The sequence below is a fragment of the Podarcis muralis genome, chromosome 9, assembly GCF_964188315.1.
Source record: "Podarcis muralis chromosome 9, rPodMur119.hap1.1, whole genome shotgun sequence".
Taxonomy (NCBI): domain Eukaryota; kingdom Metazoa; phylum Chordata; class Lepidosauria; order Squamata; family Lacertidae; genus Podarcis; species Podarcis muralis.
The window spans coordinates 13,261,300-13,285,566 of NC_135663.1; the positions used below are offsets into that span (position 1 = coordinate 13,261,300).

Sequence of the window (24,267 nt, forward strand, 5' to 3'; positions counted from 1 at the left end):
TCTGTTTTGTCAGTTTCCATGGCACATAGAACACTGAGTGGCACACATCCTGGAGGTGATGATGGCTTCATGTCGCTAGGCATTTCGACTTTTCTTCCCCAGACACTCTGGGCGGCTTCCAACAAAATATTAAAATACAGTAATGCATCAAACATTCTAAGCTTCCCTAAAGAGGGCTGCCTTCAGATGTCTTCTAAAAGTCTGGTAGTAGTTGTTCTCTTTGACATCTGGTGGGAGGGCGTTCCACAGGGCGGGCGCCACTACCGAGAAGGCCCTCTGCCTGGTTCCCTGTAACTTGGCTTCTCACAGTGAGGGAACCGCCAGAAGGTTAATCACAAAAAAAGAGGAGGGCAAGCGAGGATCACTGAGCAAACAAAAACACAGCCAACCTTTGAAATTTATCATTCTCTGGGTTTTCTGACACACCATTTCCAATGGGAAGAAATGGGCTTTAGAAACACATCTTAAATTATGCACAAAAATGCATACATTGGTGAAATTAATGTTGCACATATTGGGCATAAATGTATATATCAGGCAAAACTGCATAAAAAAGCATATATTTGATGAAATGCAGATGAAAATGTGCATTGATTTTCATGCAATTCATTTATTTGTTTTAATCGCACTCTGATGTGGAAACGGAGAGAGCTGGAAATTGGAAAAATGAAAAAAACGAGACAACCTGAAGTTATCCGGTTTGTCGATCCCTAATTGATATAGATTTGCTACAATTGCCCAGTTTTCAGCACTAGAAAATTAAAACCATGGCTGTCAACTTTTCCCTTTTCTTACGAGGAATCCTATTCGGAATAAGGGAATTTCCCTTTAAAAAGGGGAAACGTTGACAGCTATGATTAACACTCCCAATGAATATTCATGGCATGGGGCCAATCAGATAAACCGGTTTTCATATAGAAATTATTATTAAAAAGGAAAAAAGAAATAGCCTGTCTGGAGGATGTTGTTGCATCCCATATCCCTTAAATGCATGAGCTATAAATTCATTGCTAAGCCATACATTCCCTCCAACATTCGGGACCTCATGATTATGCACCACCATAAAAGTACAAAGGTCAGAACTTTAATAGGTAGCTTGATCAGCAAATTATGCAAATTCATTCAAATCAAACCTATTGCACTGCCTTCATGATCAGCCGTATTAAAATACAGCTCAGTTGGCAAATCGTAAGACATTTTCAGCTGCTTGGTCAGTAAAAGTAATCCATATGAAAGATATCTACATTGCTGCACCCAACTGAGAAATGGACATTTATTGAGCTCAGGAGCCCAGAAATACAATATCTGACATGCCTTTTTTTGGTGGGGGATGGGGGGGTGTCTAATAAATCTTGTAATCTAAAGGTACCCCTGCCCGTACAGGCCAGTCGTGACCGACTCTAGGGTTGCGCGCTCATCTCTCTCAAGAGGCCGGGGGCCAGCACCATCCGAAGACACTTCCGGGTCACATGGCCAGCGTGACGAAGCTGCACTGGTGAGCCAGCACCAGCGCCACACATGGAAATGCCATTTACCTTCCTGCTATAAAGCGGTACCTATTTATCTACTTGCACTTAGGGGTGCTTTTGAACTGCTAGGTGGGCAGGAGCTGGGACCGAACGACGGGAGCTCACCCCGCCGCGGGGATTCGAACCGCCGACCTTACGATCAGCAACTCCTAGGCACTGAGGTTTTACCCACAGCGCCACCCGCGTCCCTTAATCTAGCAGAGTGTGAAAACAGCCACTGAATCAAGGCTTTCATTACAAAGACCCATAAAATAGCATTTGCAGCAAATGTTCCACAAATATGAAGCTCTCTCTTCTTGGAAGTTCATAGAGATCGTAGGATAGTAGAGTTGGAGGGGACCCTGAGGATCATCTAATCCAACCCTCTGCAATGCAGGAATATGCAGCTGCCCCATACGGGGATCGAACCTTCAACCTTGGCATTATCAGCGCCAACTGAGCTATCTAGCCTCATTCTATTCACGCACCGAGGGAATGAAAGTGCATGAGAAATGTCTGCTCTTCCTTTTCTGCTGGCACTACCAGGCCATTCATTTTGGATCACTTTCTGATCCAAAATTGTCCTGGAGCAGGTTGTTCATTTGTGGCGGGGCCCAAGTTCAGATTATGCTTGCAGAAGGAGATTTACAAAGCCAAAAATGTTTGCAGGAGGACTTCTGTGGAGTGAATAGTAGGCCACACAAACTGAACATGTTTGTCTAGGGCAGGGATTGTCAACCTGGTCCTGACCACCCTCTAGTGGGCGTTTCAGGATTCTAGGTGAGAGGTAAGGGGTTCTACGGCACAAGTTGAATCCTCCTTCCATCGAGCACTGGTGGGCAGTAAGGAAATTTTACCATCAAGAAAGATGCATTAGTGGGTGGTAGGTACAAAAAGGTTGAATACCCCTCGTCTAGGGATGCGGGTGGCACTGTGGGTTAAACCACAGAGCCTAGGACTTGCCAGTCAGAAGGTCGGTGGTTTGAATCCCTGCGAGGGGGTGAGGTCGCATTGCTCGGTCCCTGCTCTTGCCAACCTAGCAGTTTGAAAACACTAAGTGCAAGTAGATAAATGGGTACTGCTCTGGCGGGAAGGTAAACGGCGTTTCCGTGCACTGCTCTGGTTGGCCAGAAGCAGCTTAGTCATTTTGGCCACATGACCCGGAAGCTGTATGCCAGCTCCCTCGGCCAATAAAGCGAGATGAGCGCCGCAACCTCAGAGACGTCTGAGACTGGACCTAATGGTCAGGGGTCCCTTTACCTTTACTAAGTGGGAACTATTACTAAATGCTGTTGCCGTGTGAGCAAGGCAGGTGACAGCTAAGTGTATGTGCTAAGCACCCCACAAATCCCTCGGCTGATAAAGCAAGATGAGCGCTGCAACCCCAGAGTGGGTCACAAATGGACTAACAGTCAGGGGTCCCCTTTACCTTTACCCCTGGTCTAGGAGGTGGCAGACAGAGAGAGTGAGAAGGATTGATCCATAGCTGTCAACTTTCAGATTTGAAAATAAGGGATCAGCGGCCTCGAAAATAAGGGACCAGCAGCCTCACCTGTTCTCGGGAAGCAGCGAGAAACGGCACTGGAATAAGGGAATTTCCCACAAAAAAAGGGAAGGTTGACAGCTATGGATTGATCCCTAGCTGAACTGGGTTCCACACAGTCACAAAAACAAAGCAAAAAAGAGCCGGGGGGGGGGGGGGGACGCAAAATAAATAGCACAGACAGACCTCAGCGTAACACACAAAACAAAAGTGTGGCACTCAAAACAGAAGCGTAACACTCAAAACAGAGAAAGTTTGGCTTCCGAAAATAGTTCGCAAAATGGAACACTTACTTCTGGGCTTAAAGTCTGTGGGTTCCAAGTTGTTTGAGTACCAAGGTGTTTGAGAACCAAGGTACCACTCTACTTGGCACAGTCCAACCACCCCAGTGTGCCAGACATCCTAGCCTGGAGCTTTCAGTCCAAGCCTCACAGCCCGAGCTAGAGACAATTCATTTAAAATAAACGAGGACCTGGTAGGGGCACGACGGGGAGCGGCCGCTACTCCTTTTGCCAAAGCTATGGGGACGTACTTGCACATGAAACCCTGAAGCTGCGGTAAAACAGGCTGTGGAGGCAATGAGCCAGAACAGCAACCTCCAGCTCAGTTTGGTGAGAGAACAAAGCGCTTTACAGGAGGAAAGGAACAAATTGCTCACAGCTTCGTTTTATCCTATGTAATCCACTGATTAGCGCTATTTAGACATTCAGTCTTGCACTCGCCCCATGATTAGGATCACGTGAGAGAGGGGGGGTGAGCTTGCTGCTCCCCCCCCCCATTGTATTGTCATGATGGGCCCTGCTGCCCTCCATGCTGTGGGGAGCAACTATTTGAAACAGGAAAAACGCTGAACTTGTGGAGATTCCCTGCATGATTTATAACAACTTTTAAAATGTTTTCAGCACCATAAAGGTAAAGGGACCCCTGACCATTAGGTCCAGTTGTGGCCGACTCTGGGGTTGTGGCACTCATCTCGCTTTATTGGCCGAGGGAGTCGGTGTACAGCTTCCAGGTCATGTGGCCAGCATGACTAAGCCGCTTCTGGCGAACCAGAGCAGCGCACGGAAACGCAGTTTACCTTCCCGCCAGAGCGGTACCTATTTATCTACTTGCACTTTGACGTGCTTTTGAACTGCTTGGTTGGCAGGATCAGGGACCGAGCAATGGGAGCTCACCCCGTCACGGAGATTTGAACCACCGACCTTCTGATTGGCAAGTCCTTGGCTCTGTGGTTTAACCCACAGCGCCAGCACCAAGCAAGCATTAATTGAGGCCCACATCTCGTTAGTTAGCTTCTTCCTTTCTGTGGCTCGTTGCCATGGGTTACCAGCTCCCCTAATATGTTTGTTTCCCTCTAGCAAGTTAACGTGCAAAAAATATCTCCATTAATGTCACAAGAAAGATTAAGACATGTAGATGGATTCCAGTCAAAGTGTTGGGAGGGGGTGGGGTTAAGGAAAGGAGAGAAAAACCATGATGATGCGTCTAAGTTTGTTTCTTTCTTTTATGCCCAGAGGATGACGTTGTTTTTATAATTGTGATTTGTTCCGCTTGTTTCTAAAATATGAGTTTTTCACTGGGCTACTGATGTTACTGTGGTTTCCAGTTGAGCGAGTCATTATTGAATCTCCTTCAAAGGCAGACAGTGGGGTGGACAGGAGAAAGGTCTCTCTGGAAGCATGAACACAAACATTTTTCTAGATTTCATGAGGAGTCGTCAGATCCCTGAAATTCAAGCCCTAGATGAAACCGAAAGCGAAATAATGGGGGAGTCACTGTTAGCAGGTGGTGCTGTGGGACACAGGTGGCGCTGTGGGTTAAACCACAGAGTTGGACTTGTCGGCGGTTCGAATCCCCGCAACAGGGTGAGCTCCCATTGCTCGGTCCCTGCTCCTGCCAACCTAGCAGTTCAAAAGTACGTCAAAGTGCAAGTAAATAAATAGGTACCGCTCCGGCTAGAAGGTAAACGGCGTTTCCGTGCACTGCTCTGGTTCGCCAGAAGCGGCTTAGTCATGCTGGCCACATGACCCAGAAGCTGTACGCCGGCTCCCTCGGCCAATAAAGCGAGATGAGCGCCGCAACCCCAGAGTCGGTCACGACTGGACCTAATGGTCAGGGGTCCCTTTACCTTTACATTGTTAGTGGTTCCTAAAGGGTTGGACGTGTAGTTTGTATCATAGGAGCCAACTCCTAGGGGCCAACTCCCTTCGCCCCCCCCCCCTAAAATTTGAGCGGCCCCAAATTAATGGGCATCACCATTCAAATGGTGTGTGTGCACCGCGAGTTGTGATCAATAATGTGAGGCAGGGTTTACCTGGGACCCCTCAATATTTCATTCAATTTGGCACCCTTGGTTTGTATCCACAAGGAGCTTCAGTTTTTGGTGAAGCTTCCTCCCAGTTGAGGTCAGGCAACCCCACTCCCTGTTGAACTTCTAACACTTACTGAAGACTTTCTTATTCCAGCGGGCTTTTGAACTAAATTCTGATTTTACAGTTTTGTTTTACATTCAGTCTTAATGCATGGGGTCTCCAGTATACCATGGAGAGATGGTTGTGATTAAGTGATATACCAAATTCTTGAAATAAACTAGCAAATAAACACAAGCAGATCCTTCATCAGCCCACAGGCTGGCTGCTGGCTTATACAGTGGTACCTCGGGTTACAGACATTTCAGGTTACAGACGCTTCAGGTTACAGACTCCACTAGCCCAGAAATAGTACCTCTGGTTAAGAACTTTGCTTCAGGGTGAGAACAGAAATCGTGCTCCGGCGGCGCAGCAGCGGGAGGCCCCATTAGCTAAAGTGGTACCTCAGGTTAAGAACAGTTTCAGGTTAAGAACGGACTTCCAGAATGAATTAAGCTCATAATCCAAGGTACCACTATATATATACTACAGTTTCCCAAACTTGGGTCTCCACCTGTTTTTGGACTACAACTCCCATCATCCCTAGCTAGCAGGAGCAGTGGTCAGGGATGCTGGGAACTGTAGTCCCCAAAACTGCTGGAGACCCACGTTTGGGAAACCCTGCTATAGATCCAGGATGGAGAACTTGTGGTCCTCCAGATGTTGTTGGATTCCAACTCCCATCAGCTCCAGCAAGGATGAACCAATGGCCAGGGATGATGAGAATTGTAGTCCAGCAAGATCCAGAAGGCCACAGGTCCCCCACACCTGAGATCAAAGTCATGCTTTTTTCAGGAAAAAAGGTACCAGTCTTTCATACAGGTGAAACTCGGAAAATTAGAACATCGTTGTCAGGGCCGCCTCTGGTCCCAGCTCACAAGAGACCAACGCCAAGTCCACTTTATTTACAAAAGTCTTTATTGAAGTACATTGCTTGCTCCACAGCCGAGGCGCGCGGCCCCACGTCTGTTACGCTTAGACCGCCGAAGTCCCCTCTGAATCAGTCCCGCCTCTACACCAGTTTAAGAGGCTTGGGCTGGTCCACCTCTTCCTGTCCTTTCTTTTCTGCAGGGTCTTTCTGCCCCCCTGGGTTCCTTCCCTCCTGGATTCCCCTGACGCTGAATCCCCAGACGCCTGCTCTCCCCTCCTTCGTGCTTTGGGACCAGGCTCCTCCTCCGGGCTCTCCTCATTTCCGCGCGCCTCCACATTTGAACTTGGCGCGCGTTCGCTACCCCTGACCTTCCTCTTGACAGCTACACTGCTCTCTGTGCTACTCTCCGCCCCCTCCGGCAGGACGGCTTGTCCCGATCTCCTTCCCCTCTCTGCTTCCTGCTCTGCTCCGTCTGTCCCACTGGGAACTCCACCCTCTTCACTCTGTTCCGGCGGGGAAGCCGGCCCCGATCTCCAACTCCCACTCGGGGTTCCCCTGCTGCTCCCCTGCTCCTGACTGGTCCCCCCTGTGGCTCCCCTTGGGCTGACCAGAGGCGCTCCCTTTTGGGAATCCTCCGAGTCACTTGAAAGACTCATGGAAAACCTCAAGTCATTGTCATCCTCCTCCTTCTCGCTCCCGGATTCTTCCCCCTCGCTCTCAGTCTCCTCCCTCATCTGTGCCTCTCTCCCTGAACCCCTGACAATCATTTATTTCAGTAATTCAACTTAGACTCATGACATGCAAAGTGAGATATGTCAAGCCTTTATTTGTTATAATTGTGATGATCATGGCGTACAGCTGATGAAAACCCCAAATTAACAATCTCAGAAAATTAGAATATTAAATGAAATCAGCAAAACAAGGATTGCAAATAGACCAATATTGGACCTCTGAGAAGTAGAAGCATGCACATGTACTCAGTGCTTGGTTTGGATCAATTACTGCCTCAATGCAGCGTGGCATGGATGCTATCAGCCTGTGGCACTGCTGAGATGTTATGGAAGACCAGGATGCTTCAATAGCAGCCTTCAGCTCTTCTGCATTGCTTGGTCTCATGTCTCTCATCTGTCTCTTGGCAATGCCCCATAGATTCTCTATGGGGTTCAGGTCAGGCGAGTTTGCTGGCCAATCAAGCACAGTAATCCCATGGGCACTGAACCAGGTTTTGGTACTTTTGGCAGTGTGGGCAGGTGCCAAAGTTTTGCTGGAAAATGAAGTCAGCATCCCCATAAAGCTCGTCTGCAGAAGGAAGCATGAAGTGCTCCAAAATCTCCTGGTAGATGGCTGTGTTGACCCTGGACTTAATGAAGCACAGTGGACCAACACCAGCTGATGACTTGGCTCCCCAAATCTCTTTTCTGATGAGAGCAGCTTTTGCATCTCATTTGGAAACCAAGGACCCAGAGTCTGGATGAAGAATGGGGAGGCACACAATGCCAGATGCTTGAAGTCCAGTGCGAAGTTTTCACAGTCTGTGTTGATTTGGGGGGCCATGTCATCAGCTGGTGTTGGTCCACTGTGCTTCACTGATGTTTTCATCAGCTGTACGCCATGATCATCACAATTATAACAAATAAAGGCTTGACATATCTCACTTTGCATGTCATGAGTCTATCTCATATATTAGTTTCACCTTTTAAGTTGTATTACTGAAATAATACAATAATAAAAAAAAATAATAATACTGGGGGACGCGGGTGGCGCTGTGGGTAAAAGCCTCAGCGCCTAGGGCTTGCCGATCGAAAGGTCGGCGGTTCAAATCCCCACAGCGGGGTGCGCTCCCGCTGCTCGGTCCCAGCGCCTGCCAACCTAGCAGTTCGAAAGCACCCCCGGGTGCAAGTAGATAAATAGGGACCGCTTACTGGCGGGAAGGTAAACGGTGTTTCCGTGTGCTGCGCTGGCTCGCCAGATGCAGCTTTGTCACGCTGGCCACGTGACCCGGAAGTGTCTCCGGACAGCGCTGGCCCTCGGCCTCTTGAGTGAGATGGGCGCACAACCCTAGAGTCTGTCAAGACTGGCCCGTACGGGCAGGGGTACCTTTACCTTTTTACTGAAATAAATGAACTTTTCCACCATATTCTAATTTTCCGAGTTTCATCTGTATTTTGGAACACGAAGCATGGACAAGCACCACTACTCAGGGTGGGATACACGTGCCCAAACCATGTGCACTAGAGGCCTTAACTAAAGTGTTTTGCAGCCATATTGTCAGCTACACTTTAAAGATCTGATAGCCGTGATCTTTAAATTGCTTCCTCCAGACAGTTAGCAATATTACAAATGTTTTCATTTCCAGTAACTTGATTAAAGTGGTTTGCGAATGTATCGTACCTTGACTTCTGAAGTGAGGGTGGGAGACTAGGTGAGTGCTACATGCTAATAATTTCACAAGGTATACTAAGGGATTTAGCAAAGCGGAGGAGGGGGACTTACTAATGATCTGTGGTGCAAAACGACAGTAATAATTAGATCCATTGATGTTGGTATTTAAACCCTCCGCTGGCAATAAGACATGCAGCTGAAATTCTATGATCCATTTTCATGGCAGGAAAACACACTATTTAATGCTTATCAGATTTGTGAAAGAGGGGATTGCCGTGTCCATCATGAAAATGAGTGCAACCATTTGAAACAGCCTCAATGAGGGAATAGCGGCAGCTGAAAAAGACGGGAGCAGAATCTCCTCTGCTCCTCTAGCCTAGTTAGCAAATGTGATATTTCTGCAGTCCCCTGTGTTGGACGGCTTGTGCCATCTTAATGCGCTAGCTCCTGCTAATACACTCTCATCTGCAGCAGCACAAATGGACTAAAATGGAAAATTCAATAAAATGTCAACATGCGGGTCTCCCTCTGTTGTGCGTAATTGTTTCCCCGGCGCACCGGGGTAAAGTTGCTGGATGCAAACAATGAGCCATCAACGGCCCTTGCACATGTCTGTTTTAAAGGATGGTGGTCTCTTGCTGCCAAGCCTTTTAATTAAAGGATTGTCCTTGCACTTCCTATTGTCGGTTTTGATGTCTTAGTTTGTGCTCTGAGCCATCTTAATGGAAGTGTGCAATAACCTGCCAGGTTTTGACTTTGCAATTTCTGATGTGATTGCCCCTGAGAGAAGGCGCACTTCTTCCTCACCTGCGAGGCTGGCTGCTGTCAAATCCACAGCGCAGGCCATTGCGTGCTTACTTAGGATTAACTCCCAATGAGTTCAATGGAGCTGATTCCCAAGTAAGTGTATACAGGACTTCAACCTTTGCTAAGGGTTGCTTTTTTGCTTCACAGATGAATAGGGCCATGCATAGCTAATCTCAAAATACCAAAACAATGAAGGGCTTTCACTTTGGCCCGTTGTCATGCCCTCCCCTCAGCAATTCAGGAAGGCCGTTATAGGAAGATACCTTACGGGATGGGTAGGCAAACTAAGGCCCAGGGGCCAGATCTGAACCAATCGCCTTCTAGATCCGGCCCTTGGGCGGTCCGTGAATCAGCGTGTTTTTACATGAGTAGAAAATGTCCTTTTATTTAAAATGGATCTCCGGGTTATTTGTGGGGCATAGGAATTCGTTCATTCCCCCCCCAAAAAAATATATAGTCTGGGCACAAGGTCTGAGGGACAGTGGACCAGCCCCCTGCTGAAAAAGTTTGCTGACCCCTGCCTTACGAGGAGGGGAATTGCCCATGTGGCTCTGGGCAGTAGGAAACAACGGAGTATGCCCTTCTCCATTGCCAGTATTACATAGACATTCAAACTAGGTTTATCCAACCCATCTTATATAAGTTTCTTGGGCATTCAGAACAACACAACATCTCCCTATTACTACAGGACGAGAGCCCAAAAGTCACATATTCAGTCGCCAGCTTTTGCGCTGCCATGATAAATATCCGATGAAGCATGTTCCATGCTACAATTCAGTCCTAAACTGAAGGCCCATATTGTTAGATCCACACTTCTGAAGCCCACCCCATATAGCTGTGTTAACTGATTTTTATTATTATTATTATAAATTTTTACTCGCCCATTAAAAGGTAAAGGGGCCCCTGACCATTAGGTCCAGTTGTGGCCGACTCTGGGGTTGCGGTGCTCATCTCGCTTTATTGGCCAAGGGAGCCAGCGTACAGCTTCCGGGTCATGTGGCCAGCATGACTAAGCCGCTTCTGGAGAACCAGAGCAGCGCACGGAAACTCCGTTTACCTTCCCACCGGAGCAGTACCTATTTATCAACTTGCACTTTGAGGTGCTTTTGAACTGCTAGGTTGGCAGGAGCAGGGACCGAGCAACAGGCAGTTACCCCGTCGCGGGGATTCGAACCGCCGATCTTCTGATCGGCAAATCCTAGGCTCTGTGGTTTAACCCACAGCGCCACCCGCGTCCCACATACTGACTCATTATCTATGCTTAATTAAGTATTCTATGCATATGTTTAAATCTACATTTGGTTCTTGCTCCCATTTATTTAATAATTATTCATTTAGATTCATAGTGTTATGCTATTTATTTAGATGTCATGCTTATGCTGGTCTATGACCGTAATAAAGTAATAAATAAAAATAGGGCCAAGATTGAAATCACATTTCCTTACTTCTGCTTTAAAAGCCCATCCTATGCCTACAGTACGTGTGTGTACATCTGTGTGTGCGTGCATGTATCATTGGATCAAAGGCTTGCAGTAAAATCAGACCTTTTTAGAAACTCGGGTAGACATGCTAGATGTCTGAAGTGTCCAGTTCTGGTCACCACAATTTAGGAAGGCTATTGACAAGCTGGAACATGCGAGGGGAGGGCAACCAAGGTGATCAAGGGTCTGGAAACCAAGCCTTATGAGGAATGGTTGAAGGAGCTGGGTATGTACCTGTCAGGGGACTGCCATCGGAACAGGGAAGGGAGGCAGAGGGGCAGTTGGGATACAGGGAACCTCCGAAAATCTTACGAAGCAGTTTCTCTTCCTGTGGTGGGGAAAGCCACACCTCCAGTGGGGAAGAGGGGAAGGGACCAGAGGATGCTGCTGGGAGACCCAGTGCCGCACCTAGTCAGTCTGAGGGTGGGGAAAGCCACACCTCCTGGGTAAAGGAGGGGAAAGGGCTAGAGGATGCTGCTCGGAGCCTCAGCACTGCTCCTGGCCAAGCTGGCCAGGAGGGAAGTATGCCTCTTCCATCGCCCACCTTGCGCAGAGGGGTAAAACGCAAAGAAGGAAGGAAAAGGCTGGGGGTGACTAAGCTCTTATGTTGGGGGAGGACCCAGAAATGACCACTCCCGGATTCTGCTAGCAACTGAGGCAGACATGACCTTGTGCCTCTGCACTGTAAATAGTTTTGCACCAAAATAAAACCTGTAAAAGACAGGTCGGAGTCCTGCCTGGTTACTCGCGAGCAACCACCATTGCCATCTGACAGTAGCCATGACAATTGCTTCATAGTCGCTTACTAACAATTGCAGTTAAAATCTGTAACCTCGCCATGACTTGTCTTTCCGCAACATCAGAAAACTATCCCTGAAATTACCTAACTGCCTCTGTCAAAAAAACAAAACAAAACCCAAGCCTTTAAGAAGCCCAACAATTCTACAAAGCATATATTTGATTCATGTTCAAATGCTGACTGTTCCGCTGCTATCAAAATCCTAACCCAGACGCAGCCGGCAGCTTAAATTAAATGGGACTGAGCACAAATCCATCTCCGCCTGGTGCTTTGAGTTTTATTTCATCCTGTGTCCAAATTATTTGCTTTTATTGCTATTTCCATCTCCTTCGGCTCTGTTTTGCAGAAGAAACATTCGCCTGGGCTTTGCTTTGCTCCGAGCCAGACAGAAGATCAAGCAATTATGAGCAGTTAAGACTCCGGCTGCCCCCCCCTTCCCAAGCCACCCACTGCCACAACTTTCTTTGTTGCCTAATTAATGAGAAGCACATTGTCTGTAAGTCTGTCTGCTTCATCCCTCATTACGTGTCTGAAGTTCAGTAATTAAATCTGCTGTTTGTTGGCCGTCAGGCTGGCAACCCTTTGCCAAGACATGCCCCATCTTTAATTTTTCTAATTAGCTAAGCAGATAAATAAACAGCTTCAGAACAGGCAATGTGCAGACCAGGAAAGCTGCTATGCCCGCTCATTAGAATTCAGCAACCCTTAATTGCGCCGGTTTAAAGCCTTGGAGAGCTTGAGTGTCCATTCATACAGCTGGAACGCTCAGATTTGGCAAGATCCAAGAATACTTTCCTTTTCCAATACTGTCTCAGGGGGCAGGGAGACTCTCCCTCCTTGGATCTGGCCACCATCACCCATGAGACTCCCTAAAATCAAACTTGAAGCTACAGCTCTGTGTATGCGTGTCCTTAGATTCTGCAGAAGCACAAAAAAGCCACACAATGTAGCATTGGCTACAGATATCAGCTTCCCCAGAACCCCAGATTTTGTGGGGGGGGGTTGCCATATTTAGGGATGCGGGTGGCGCTGTGGGTAAAAGCCTCGATCGAAAGGTCGGCGGTTCGAATTCCCGCGGTGGGGTGCGCTCCTGTTGCTCGGTCCCAGCGCCTGCCAACCTAGCAGTTCGAAAGCACCCCCGGGTGCAAGTAGATAAATAGGGACCGCTTACTAGCGGGAAGGTAAACGGCGTTTCCGTATGCGGCTCTGGCTCGCCAGATGCAGCTTGTCACGCTGGCCATGTGACCCGGAAGTGTCTCCGGACAGCGCTGGCCCCCGGCCTATAGAGTGAGATGGGCGCACAACCCTAGAGTCTGTCAAGACTGGCCCGTACGGGCAGGGGTACCTTTACCTTTACCTTGCCATATTTAGAACTCATTCTCTGGCCTGTCTTCTGTTTTTGATGGTTCTGGGTAGGGATGGAAGGACCTGTGAATTCTGCTTCGCATTATTCCAATTTTAAATTCAGCTCTCCACATTTTGCACCAGTTTGGGGGGTGGGGCTCACAGCCTTTTTACATTGGGAGGAGGTGCATATTGATGCATACCTGACAGCTATAGGTTTACGAAATGCAGGTATTAAAAATGAAAACAAAATAAGTTATGGTGATATTGCCTGCAAAAGTGTACTTTTGGTCAAAACTACATACAAAAAACTACATACAAAAAAGTGGGACACGGGTGGCGCTGTGGGTTAAACCACAGAGCCTAGGACTTGCCAATCAGAAGGTTGGCGGTTTGAATCCCCGCGATGGGGTGAGCTCCCATTGCTTGGTCCCTGCTCCTGCCAACCTAGCAGTTCGAAAGCACGTCAAGTGCAAGTAGATAAATAGGTACCGCTCCGGCAGGAAGGTAAACGGCGTTTCCGTGAGCTGCTCTGGTTCTCCAGAAGCGGCTTAGTCATGCTGGCCACATGTCCTGGAAGCTGTAAGCCGGCTCTCTCAGCCAGTAAAGCGAGATGAGCTCCTCAACCCCAGAGTCGGTTACGACTGGACCTAATGGTCAGGGGTCCCTTTACCTTTTTACATACAAAAAATGTGTTCATTAGGAGGAAATCACGCTGAAATGCTGGCAAGTTCTCACATGGACTTTAAAGAAAATAAATCCAGAAGCTGGTGCAGGAATGTGGAAAGCTTAAGTCTGGGGGAGAAAGCAACAGAAAATGAAATTGACATATTCGCCTATCAATGTGCTTCATGCCTGAGTGAGGATTTGCATCTAGGTCTTCCCAGCTGTAGTCTGACACTCTAACCAACACAGTTCCCCAGGCCCTTACATGTACAGCTTATATGTGGCAGGAGAGTGGGAGCTGGATTGTACCCACACTGCATGCACACTGGACATGCTTGTTTCATCTCTAGGCATGATGGCCATCCACACATCAGATGCGGTGCCTGCAATGGACCGACAAATGCAGGACTGTTTCCCAATATTACATTCCTAGCCGCAGACATGGAAAAGATTGCTGAGCCCTCATCTGTGAACAGATTTAATAAAGCCTCAGATCAGGTTCCATCACCTGTTCCGTAACAGAAGAAATGTCTTAAACGACGATTTTCCAAAATAATTTGCATTCCCACCAAACATGGAGATATGTACCTAACATCCCCTCTCACTGTATAATAACAACAACAACAACAACAACAACCTGCCCATCTGGCTGGGTTTCCCCAGCGACTCTGGGCAGCTTCCAACCAAATATTAAAAACAATACAGCATCAGACATTAAAAACTTCCCTAAACAGGGCCGCCTTCAGTTGTCTTTTAAAAGTAAAATAGTTGTTTATTGCCTTGACATCTGATGGGAGGGTGTTCCACAGGGCAGGCGCCACTACCGAGAAGGCCCTCTGCCTGGTTCCCTGTAACCTCACTTCTTGCAGCGAGGGAACCGCCAGAAGGCCCTCAGAGCTGGACCTCAGTGTCCGGGCAGAACGATGGGGGTGGAGATGCACCTTCAGGTATACAGGTATATGCATGGAATGTTTCTTGGGGGATATATGTGCATTGTTTGTTATTTGTGTTTTTAGAAACTGAAAAGGCATGTTAAGAAGGAACAACTGCAGGTCTGAAGTGTGACACTGTTAACACCCATAAATTTGTCCATCCTTACGCTGCCGGTTCTGTGTTTGTCTTCAGCCTTGCGTGAATGGCTGTATCTGCCACTGAAGCTGGCTGTATCTGCCACTCCCGTGATAATTTTCAGCTGAAATGTGGAGCCTTAATATCCGGGAGCCCCTCCACTCCCTCCCACCCACCCTTTTCAAGTAATTAGGGGCAATTTTGCTGAAACCATTTGGATGACAGCTCCCCCCCCCCCAGCCTGCTAATCCAAGGGCACCATCCGGTTCTCATCCCTGCTTGCATTCATACAGCACAATGAGGCATCAAATCCAGCTTCTTTAAAAGTCTGTCATAACAACAACAGAGTTCACCGAGCGACAAGTTGACAGCGTGAAGACAAAAGTCAGGCAGGAATTTCAAACAGTCACGGGGCGGGGGGTGGAGGGGCAAGCTGTGTTGTCAAGAAAAAGAGATGCTGAGGAAATCAAGAAACTGCGACGGAAAACAAGGCTGCTCCCTCTGCACGTTGAGGTACGGGGAGGAAGAGCCACAGAATCAAGCTGCAATTAAGTCAGGCAATATCCTTCTTCCATTCGTTCACTGGAAACATCTGTTCCTTGAGAGAAATATTAGAGTCCCCTCATGCACACAATGTTTAAGTGTGTGTGTGTCTGTGTGTGTGTGTGTGTGTGTGTGTGTAGAATTGCTGCCACACAAGAAACTTTAGATCTCAGCCTTTATGTAGAGATCCACCTTTCTTCTTTCTTTGACGATCCCTCATAGCTGAGTAAGATTGCCTTCCATAAACATGAATACAACATGCAGTAGATGAGAAATGTGTGGTTCAAGGAGATAGATATATTGTGTGTGTTATATATATATATATATATATATATATATATATATATATATATATCTGCACCACCAAATCAAGAAAAGTCTTCTCAAAGTGGGGTACATAATAAAATGTATGGTTGGGGTTTTTTTTTATAAAGTCTTTGGATACAGCCCCCTCATTTAAAAAAAATCAATCAACCTGGCATAATAAAATCAGGGGTAAATGTGCTGGTCCTGGGGGTAAGGTACCTTGGGTGTAGCAGAGTCCACACGAAGAGGGGCGAGGTCCGAGGCAGAGAGCTGGGCGGGGAACATGAACGCTGGAACAGGAGGCCGAGCAGGGAACAGGAGTACCGGATAGTCAGGAACAGGAGGCCGAGCAGGGATCAGGAACACAGGAAGGTCCGAAGCCAACAACGACGTTGCTCCCGCAACCTGGGGCCGGGCTGACTGGGCTTTTATCCTCTTCTAAGGCCAGGGGCGGTCCCGGCCCCCAGGAGCCCCGCCTCCTCTGGCCTTAAGGCGAGCACTCCTCCTGGGGGCAACCAGTTCCCTTCGCCTCTCTGCTCTAAGCCTCTGCAGATCAGGAGAGGCCGAAGGGTTACTGGGCCCTGGAGGAGGCTCACCTGTGGCCACTGAGTCGTCAAGCCTCTCTGGGGCCAGAAGGGCTTCACCTGGGGCCAGCTCCTGATGCACTGCCACAGGTGCAGGCTCTTCAGCATCTAGGCCTTGCCCCAGTTCAGCCGGCCCTGGAGGCGGGGACTCCTGTGCAGGCTGGGATTCCTCTGTTTCATCCTCCGAATCGGAATCCCAGGCCATCACAGTAAAAACATAAAGGTAAAGGTACCCCTGCCCATACGGGCCAGTCTTGCCAGACTCTAGGGTTGTGCGCTCATCTCACTCTATAGGCCGGGAGCCAGTGCTGTCCGCAGACACTTCCGGGTCACATGGCCAGCGTGACATCGCTGCTCTGGCGAGCCAGAGCCGCACACAGAAACACCGTTTACAAATCAGGAGAACATAAAACAATACCACACTTGGTAAAGATGTCTCTACAACTTGTATCTCACCGCTAATTCACTGGTTATGTAAGGAGTGAATTAGGGAAGGATATTGTTATGACATTCCTTTGTTAGGCAGATTGCTGGATGATAGCCTAGTGCAGTCAGCAAGGGCCTTGATGGACAGATGTCAACCTTGTATGTTTCAGTTTGGGGTTTTTTTTCACTAGAACCCTGAAGCCTACACATTGAACCAGCTGCCAAAGAATGGTTCGAGATAGCAAACAAAGCGTGTCTCCAGAATATCACTATGCTGTTGAGGCATTGAAGAGTATATAGCCACATATTCCCCAATTTAAAAGTATCCCAATTTAACCAGGACATCCCAGATTGGCAGAATCCCAATGTCCCCTTTAGGCTTCCTACTCAGTCATGAAGTTCACTGAGTGACCTTGAACGCAGTCACTGCCTCTCAGCCTAACCTACCTCACAGGATAGTTGTGGGGACTAAATGATGAGGGAGAGAAATCATGTACAACACCTTGAGATCCTTGGACAGAAAGGTGAAATATAAATGCAGTAAATTAAATTAATTAAGAGGTTGGGTGGCCATCTGTCATGGATGCTTTAGCTGAGATTCCCACATTGCAAAGGGTTGAACTAGATCAGGGGTGTCAAACTCAAATTCATTGGGGGCCGCATCAGCAGTTTGGTCACCCTCAAAGGGCCGGTTGTATCTATAGGACTCAATATGCGCTCAATATAAAAACAAGTGGAGGTTTCCTGAATGCATGTAAAGTGGAGGTTTCCTGTGTAGAACGGCCGGCGCCGCTAGAGGGCAGACGTTCTCTGGCTTGTAGGCTGCAGCGCATGCGCTGAAGAGGCGGCTTTCTTGTGTAAAAAAAAAAGCGAGAATAAAAGGTGAAGGCTGGCGGTCGGCGGCGGCTACACGGGCCACATGAAGAGGTCTGGCGGCCGGATTCGGCCCGCGGGCCTTGTGTTTGACACCCGTGAACTAGATGTTTAGGTTCCCTTCCAACTCTACAATTTTATGATTCTAAGAGTTCAGTGATACCAAGTGAGTCTACTTTCCAAGCCCATGTAACCTTTCTGCCTTGGAGTCTTTTATTTTGTTTTCTTGCAAAGACATGAAACATTAATTTCCTTTCCACAGACAGTCACTAGATTTGCTCCAGGTTCTATGCACACATTTTGACCCATCCCGTTCAGTGCTGGAAATTCAGGCTTTCCTATTCTAGGTCAGTCTTTGTTTCCTTTGCATCACAGTCTCTCTGACCTCTTCCTGCTCTGTACATTATTGTTCAGAGAGCAAACAGAGCGCTCCTCTCCCTGCCCAGCCCACTCAACTCTCCCGATTGTCCCTCCGCTTCCATGTGTTCAACTGTGAAACAGAATAGATAATAAGCCAAGACTGTTCATCTTCCTTTAATTGCTTTTACTGAAGACCCGCTCTTAGACTCTAACAAGGATTTGATATCTGTGCAAGTGTTACTGTGCGCTGTCTGTTCCAAACACACGGAAATATCAGTGGTTAAAGTCTTTTCGGTTGACCAAGAAACTGAACTGATACTACATATAAAGGGTCTCGGATCAGAGGTCACCAATGTGGTGCCCGTGAGAAACCAATGTGCCCACCAGTGCCATCAGTGGTGCCCATGAAAGATCTCAGTAAATATGCCTTCAAACATCCACAATGCACAATGGGCTATTTGTTCTTTCTGTCTAATTCTTATAGTGCTTTAACACCTCTTTCCAGGAAACTCTGGGAATTGTAGCCCTGTGAGGAGAACGGAGGTCTCCTAAACACTCTCAGCACCCTGAACAAACTATTATTTCAGGGAAGTCATGACTATTAAAGTGGGATAATAGTACAGTTATACCTCAGGTTACAGACGCTTCAGATTGCGTTTTTTCGGGTTGCGGACCGCTGAAACCCAGAAGTACCGGAACGGGTTACTTCCGGGTTTCGGTGGGCGCACATACACAGAAGTGCTAAATTGCACTTTGCGCATGCACAGAAGCACCAAAATGCAACCTGCGTGTGCACAGATGCAGGTTGCGAACGTGCATCCTGCACGGATCGCGTTTGCAACCTGAGCGTCCACTGTATTGTAAATGCATAGTGCAGACTGGGCCATTGTCACATTGGTGTGGCAACAAAGTTAAAGGGGAAGCAAGCACAGAGAGGATTTGCCAAAGAAATGCAAGTCTCGCCCATTTCCATCTCCCAGGTAAAATGGCTGTAGCTGCACAGAGCCAGATTTCCCCAAGTTAAACAAACACCATGTTTTTTCTGCTGCTGGATTCATCTCGCCAGAGGACTCTCCTCTCCTGCGCGCTCTCAGAATTCAGAATTAAATCTCGCCTGCTTCATCCAGCCAAAGATCAAGCGCTTATGTAGAATATTAAGCGAACACCCAGCCATTACCATTATTGTTTGGGGGATATGTTTAACTAGAAAAGAAGCGCCTGGAGGGAATTGATGAGACATCCAGAGCTTTCTGCGCCCCATTATACAACCGTGCGCTTCTAATAATCTCTTTTCCCGAATGAAGATTACTCTGTCTGGGTGAGTGAAATATCATCCGTGCAAAATTAAAAACAAACCCCCGGTTCTGCAGGGTAGCAGGCTCCACACTGGGCGCTCCTGTGCAAACACCTGGGTCCCTGATATTACCTGCTAGACGGGAGAGAGATGGAGCTCCAGGATTTGTTCAAATACATAAAAGAGTCATGAATATTTCATGGAGATTCTGGGGAAATATTTTTGCAAGGGTTGCCGCGCCGACTCGCTGCATATCCCAGCTCAGCATATATTATTTGTCTTGTGCTCTCCCACGGATACTTGGTACCGTTAACAGCATTCTGTCAAATATAATATCAGGCGGCAAGCAGTAAAGAGCAGGTGCGAGATGAGCAGGGGAAGAAGAGGGGAGCTGGCTAGAAGAGTTTCCAAACTGGACTCAAACTGGTTAGAACACAAGGCGCGCTACATACAGCTCCCACATACACTCCAACATTCCTCAGATGAAAAGAGGGACATTTCTCACTCCCCCATCAACAGACCCCCCTTGACAAACACACACACACGTTTTTTGTCATTCCCTCACAGAGCATTTCCTATCAGAAGCAAGGTAAGTGCCACAACCAACAGTTTGGATTTGATATCCCGCTTTATCACTACCCAAAGGAGTCTCAAAGCAGCTAACATTCTCCTTTCCCTTCCTCCCCCACAACAAACACCCTGTGAGGTGAGTGGGGCTGAGAGACTTCAGAGAAGTGTGACTAGCCCAAGGTCACCCAGCAGCTGCATGTGGAGGAGCGGAGACGTGAACCCGGTTCACCAGATTACAAGTCTACCACTCTTAACCACTACACCACACTGGCTCTTAACAGGACACAGCACACAGGGCCTCCATCGTCCTGAGATAACTGAGAGTTCTTAGGGGACCCCTATTTCCCTCTCAGAGTTCCCTGTGATTGGTTGTTAAACCGTTCTGGGAATTGTAGCTCTGGGAGGGGAATATGGGCTCTTCTAACAACTCTCAGGGCCCTTAACCAGCTGCAGCTCCCAGAATTCTTTGGGGGGAAGCCATGACTGTTTAAAGTGTACATTGCGTTTTGAATGCATGATGTGAATGTGGCCATGGCTCTCCCTCTCTATGGTTTAACTTCGCAACAACCCTCTTAGACTGGGAGACAGTGACTAGCCCAAGGTCGCCCAGTGAGCTTCAGGGCTGTGTGAGGATTTGAACTCTGGTCTTAAACCGACACACTAACCAAGCCGCCACGTTGCCTCCTTGGCTCTTTCCAATGGCTCTTTCCAAATGGAAGGCTCAGAGTGACAGATAAAAAGATGGGCTGGAAGAGGGAATTGGCTTTGTCAGAACCAGACAGCTGGGGAGGCCACAAGGCTTCAAAGCATGTTATTACCAGCCCCCTGTCATCATAAATACATCCATTATCTTTTATTTTAAGCCGAGTGTCTATTTCCAAAAGTCCAGTAAGACTCCCACTCAGATATAACTATTTGGCATCCTCTCTCTCCGCCACCATTATTGCGCTATAAAATGGAAACAAAATCTCAGAAATGGTGTTATCAAAATGCGAAGGTGGCATGAATATCAACTCAGTAATTGCGTTTCCCCTTCCCCACGCAATCGTCTCGAAACAGAAGCACCAACAGTCTCGGCAAGGAGAAATTCAGAACCAGCCACTCAGGGCCACGTAATTTCAAATGGAAAGAGAGTTTACCTTTCTATGAACTGCAGCCTGTCAAGTTTCCAATTCTTTCTAATCTATTATTTAATTACAGAAGCTACAAAGGCTGGAGTGTAGCTTCAGGATCCCCTCCCAGAGGCTCAGCAAGATCCTTTTTATCATTTGAAGAAGAAAACTTTCAAGTGCAGGTGGGGGGAAATTCCACTTACCTTTTTGCAGTCAAACAGGGACTTTTCATTGGCCAAAGAGTTGAAAGGGGAGGTCTGGAACAGAAGACGTGGAAATTATTTTTTACAACTTGTCTTAAGACCCTTTTTCAGAAAAACCTTGTTGTTATTACAAAACACAGGGAAAGAGACAGGGCATTTGAGAATGTGATAGCCAACAAATACAGAAAAAGGACATGATTTCAGTGACTTTTTAAAAAAAAAATCACAACAATATAGTTATTTATAAAATGTAAAAAGCCCTGATAGATCATATTAAACACTCGTCCAGCATTCTGTTCTAGGGGTGGGTGGTAAATTTTACATTTGATTAAGTTTGAGTTTAAAGGCAAGCTTAGCCAATTTGCCCTTCCCGAAACAAGAAATGCAAACTGAAATACAGCTGTCCTTTCAAATTCACACACCTCTGAATTTTGCAATGCAGTTCTTCGGTCAAGTCATGTGCACAAAATGCATACATTAGTATAAAGTGTGCATATAAATGCCTATATTGATGAAAAGACATACAAAGATGCACTATTTAGAGGAAATTGCTTTTTTAAAAAAGATGCATGTTAAGGGAAAAAATGCACACACAAAGGAGTATATTAGGGGGAAGTTGCACTTTGGTGGTGATGAAGAGCAGAGCTGTGGGGAAACTCAAAAAAACAGAGATAAAGGAGATATAAATGGGAAAGACCTACTGGGAGAGGAAAGGGAGTGTGGAGGGAGTGGACCGCCCCCAGCACCACTATTCCTTTTTTTAAAAATAGTTTTTATTAAATTTTCCATTTTAACAATCCAATCCAATCACTATTACTATTACTATTACTATTACTATTACTATTCCAGTAGTGTGCCATCGCGATGGCCCCCCCAGACATGCACTGTGCACCCCATACACCAGGCACCACGCCCCCACAGACAGCGCGCCATGCCCCCAGAACATGTGCCATGCCCCTGCAGATGGCATGCCACATCCCCAGGATGCACGTCATGCTCCCAGGGGGCACCAGCCACGCCCCCGCCTGCTCTCCACCCCCAGTAGTGGAGCATGCAGCTTCGCCACTGGAAAGACACCCATCAGCTTTTGCAAAAGATCCCCATCAGCTCTCACTGCAGGTTCACACTCCAGTCTTACTTCATATTCAGACAGAACATCTTCCGTGAAGGAGATGGTTGTGCAGCTAAGTCAAGGAGAGTGAAAATGTTTCTGAGGTCAGCTCTCCCCATCTCTTCATTCTGGGGACACAGGGCTTTTTCACATTAAACCCATGCCAACACTTCCATGTTCATCCAAGAGTAAGCACAGCTACCTGCAATGTCCCATTTACAAATGACTTAAAAAGCATTCTTGTGAAACAGCCTGCAGGAAGCCAGCCACAAAATTGAGCATGCACAGTAAAAGCAGCTTTAAGTGGTTTGGTTTTGACACAGAAAAAACATCCATGTGCTGCTTTTAAGTCTTCCGGCAAGCCTCTCACAATAGGAACCTCTCTGTCCTAGAATCAAATGTAGCACCGAGAACTCTAGCACAGACAAAATTCATATGGGGCAATCCAGCTGTTCTGAGAGAGACTCCAAACTGTGCATAGAGCTTTGTGCACGCAGAGGCGATTGGAGGTGCTTCAATGTCAGAAACAGCCCTGTGCACATTGATGTACATAGATCTGCTTCTGACATCCAAGAACATAAGAAGTGCCTGCTGGACCAGAATCGTGTTCCCACAGTAGCCAACCAGATTCCCATGGGAGGCATGCAATGAGAACCCAAGCACAACAATAATCTCCCCTTCTGACATAACAGCAAAAAATCTGAGTTTATTTAAAGATAATTATGAAAAATGTTGGTCAGAAATTAAGAGAGACTTGGATAGTTGGTCAAGATTAAAACTTTCCTTGTTAGGCCGGATAGCTGCCATCAAAATGAATGTATTGCCAAAAATGTTATTTTTGTTTCAGACACTACAGATTGTAGACAAGACAGAATGTTTTCGGAAGTGGCAGAAAGATATTTCAAAATTTGTCTGGCAGGGCAAAAAGCCCAGAATCAAATTTAAAATATTAACAGATGCGAAAGAAAGAGGGGGCTTTGCCCTGCCAGACTTAAAGTTGTACTATGAAGCTGCAGCTTTCTGCTGGTTGAAAGACTGGATACTCCTTGAAGATACGGATGTATTGGATTTGGAAGGTTTTAATAATGCATTTGGATGGCATGCATATTTATGGTATGATAAGGTTAAGATAAACAAGGCTTTTAAGAACCATATTGTCAGAAAATCAGTTTTTAATGTCTGGACAAAATATAAAGACTTATTGGAGAATAAAACTCCGAGGTGGTTGTCACCCCTAGAGGCTAAGGCCCGAAAAAGAGCCAATATGGAGGCCAATTGGCCAAAATATTGGGAGATATTAGAAAGAGATGGTGACAATTGGAAATTGCAGAGTTTAGAGAAAATGAGAGATAAAGTGCGAGACTGGTTACACTATGCTCAGATTAAAGAAGTGTTTAAAAATGATAAAAAGGTAGGATTCCAGGTGGAGAAGTCAAAGTTGGAAATTGAACTGTTAGAACCTAAGACTAAAGTACTTTCAAAGATGTATAATTTGCTGCTGAAATGGAACACACAAGACGAAATGGTTAAATCGGCAATGATAAAATGGGCTCAGGATATTGGGCATAATATTATGTTTGAAGATTGGGAAAGGTTGTGGACCTCTGGGCTGAACTTCACTGCATGTAATGCTTTGAAGGAAAATGTAATGAAAATGATATACAGATGGTACATGACCCCAGTCAAATTGGCTAAAATATACCATTCGTCGGATAATAAATGTTGGAAATGTAAGGAAAATGAAGGAACATTTTTTCACCTCTGGTGGTCTTGTCCTAGAGTGAAGGCCTTCTGGGAGATGATATACAATGAGTTAAAAAAGGTGTTTAAGTACACCTTTACTAAGCAACCAGAGGCCTTCCTCTTGGGCATTGTCGGCCAGAGTGTGTTAAAAAAAGACAGAACATTTTTTATGTATGCAACAGCGGCAGCAAGGATACTGATTGCTAAGAATTGGAAGACTCAAAATCTACCCACTCTGGAAGAATGGCAGATGCAGCTGATGGAC

General features: G+C 46.9%; 1 protein-coding gene across 1 annotated transcript in view; it reads right to left on the reverse strand.

Moving 5' to 3' along the window:
- Window positions 1–24,267, reverse strand: part of RASGEF1B (RasGEF domain family member 1B) — a 255,095-nt gene that overhangs the window by 187,096 nt on the left and 43,732 nt on the right. Inside the window, exon 3 of the mRNA XM_028743811.2 lies at window positions 21,149–21,202. Within this exon, the coding sequence (XP_028599644.2) occupies window positions 21,149–21,202 (54 nt within the window). The remainder of the gene's footprint in view (window positions 1–21,148; window positions 21,203–24,267) is intronic.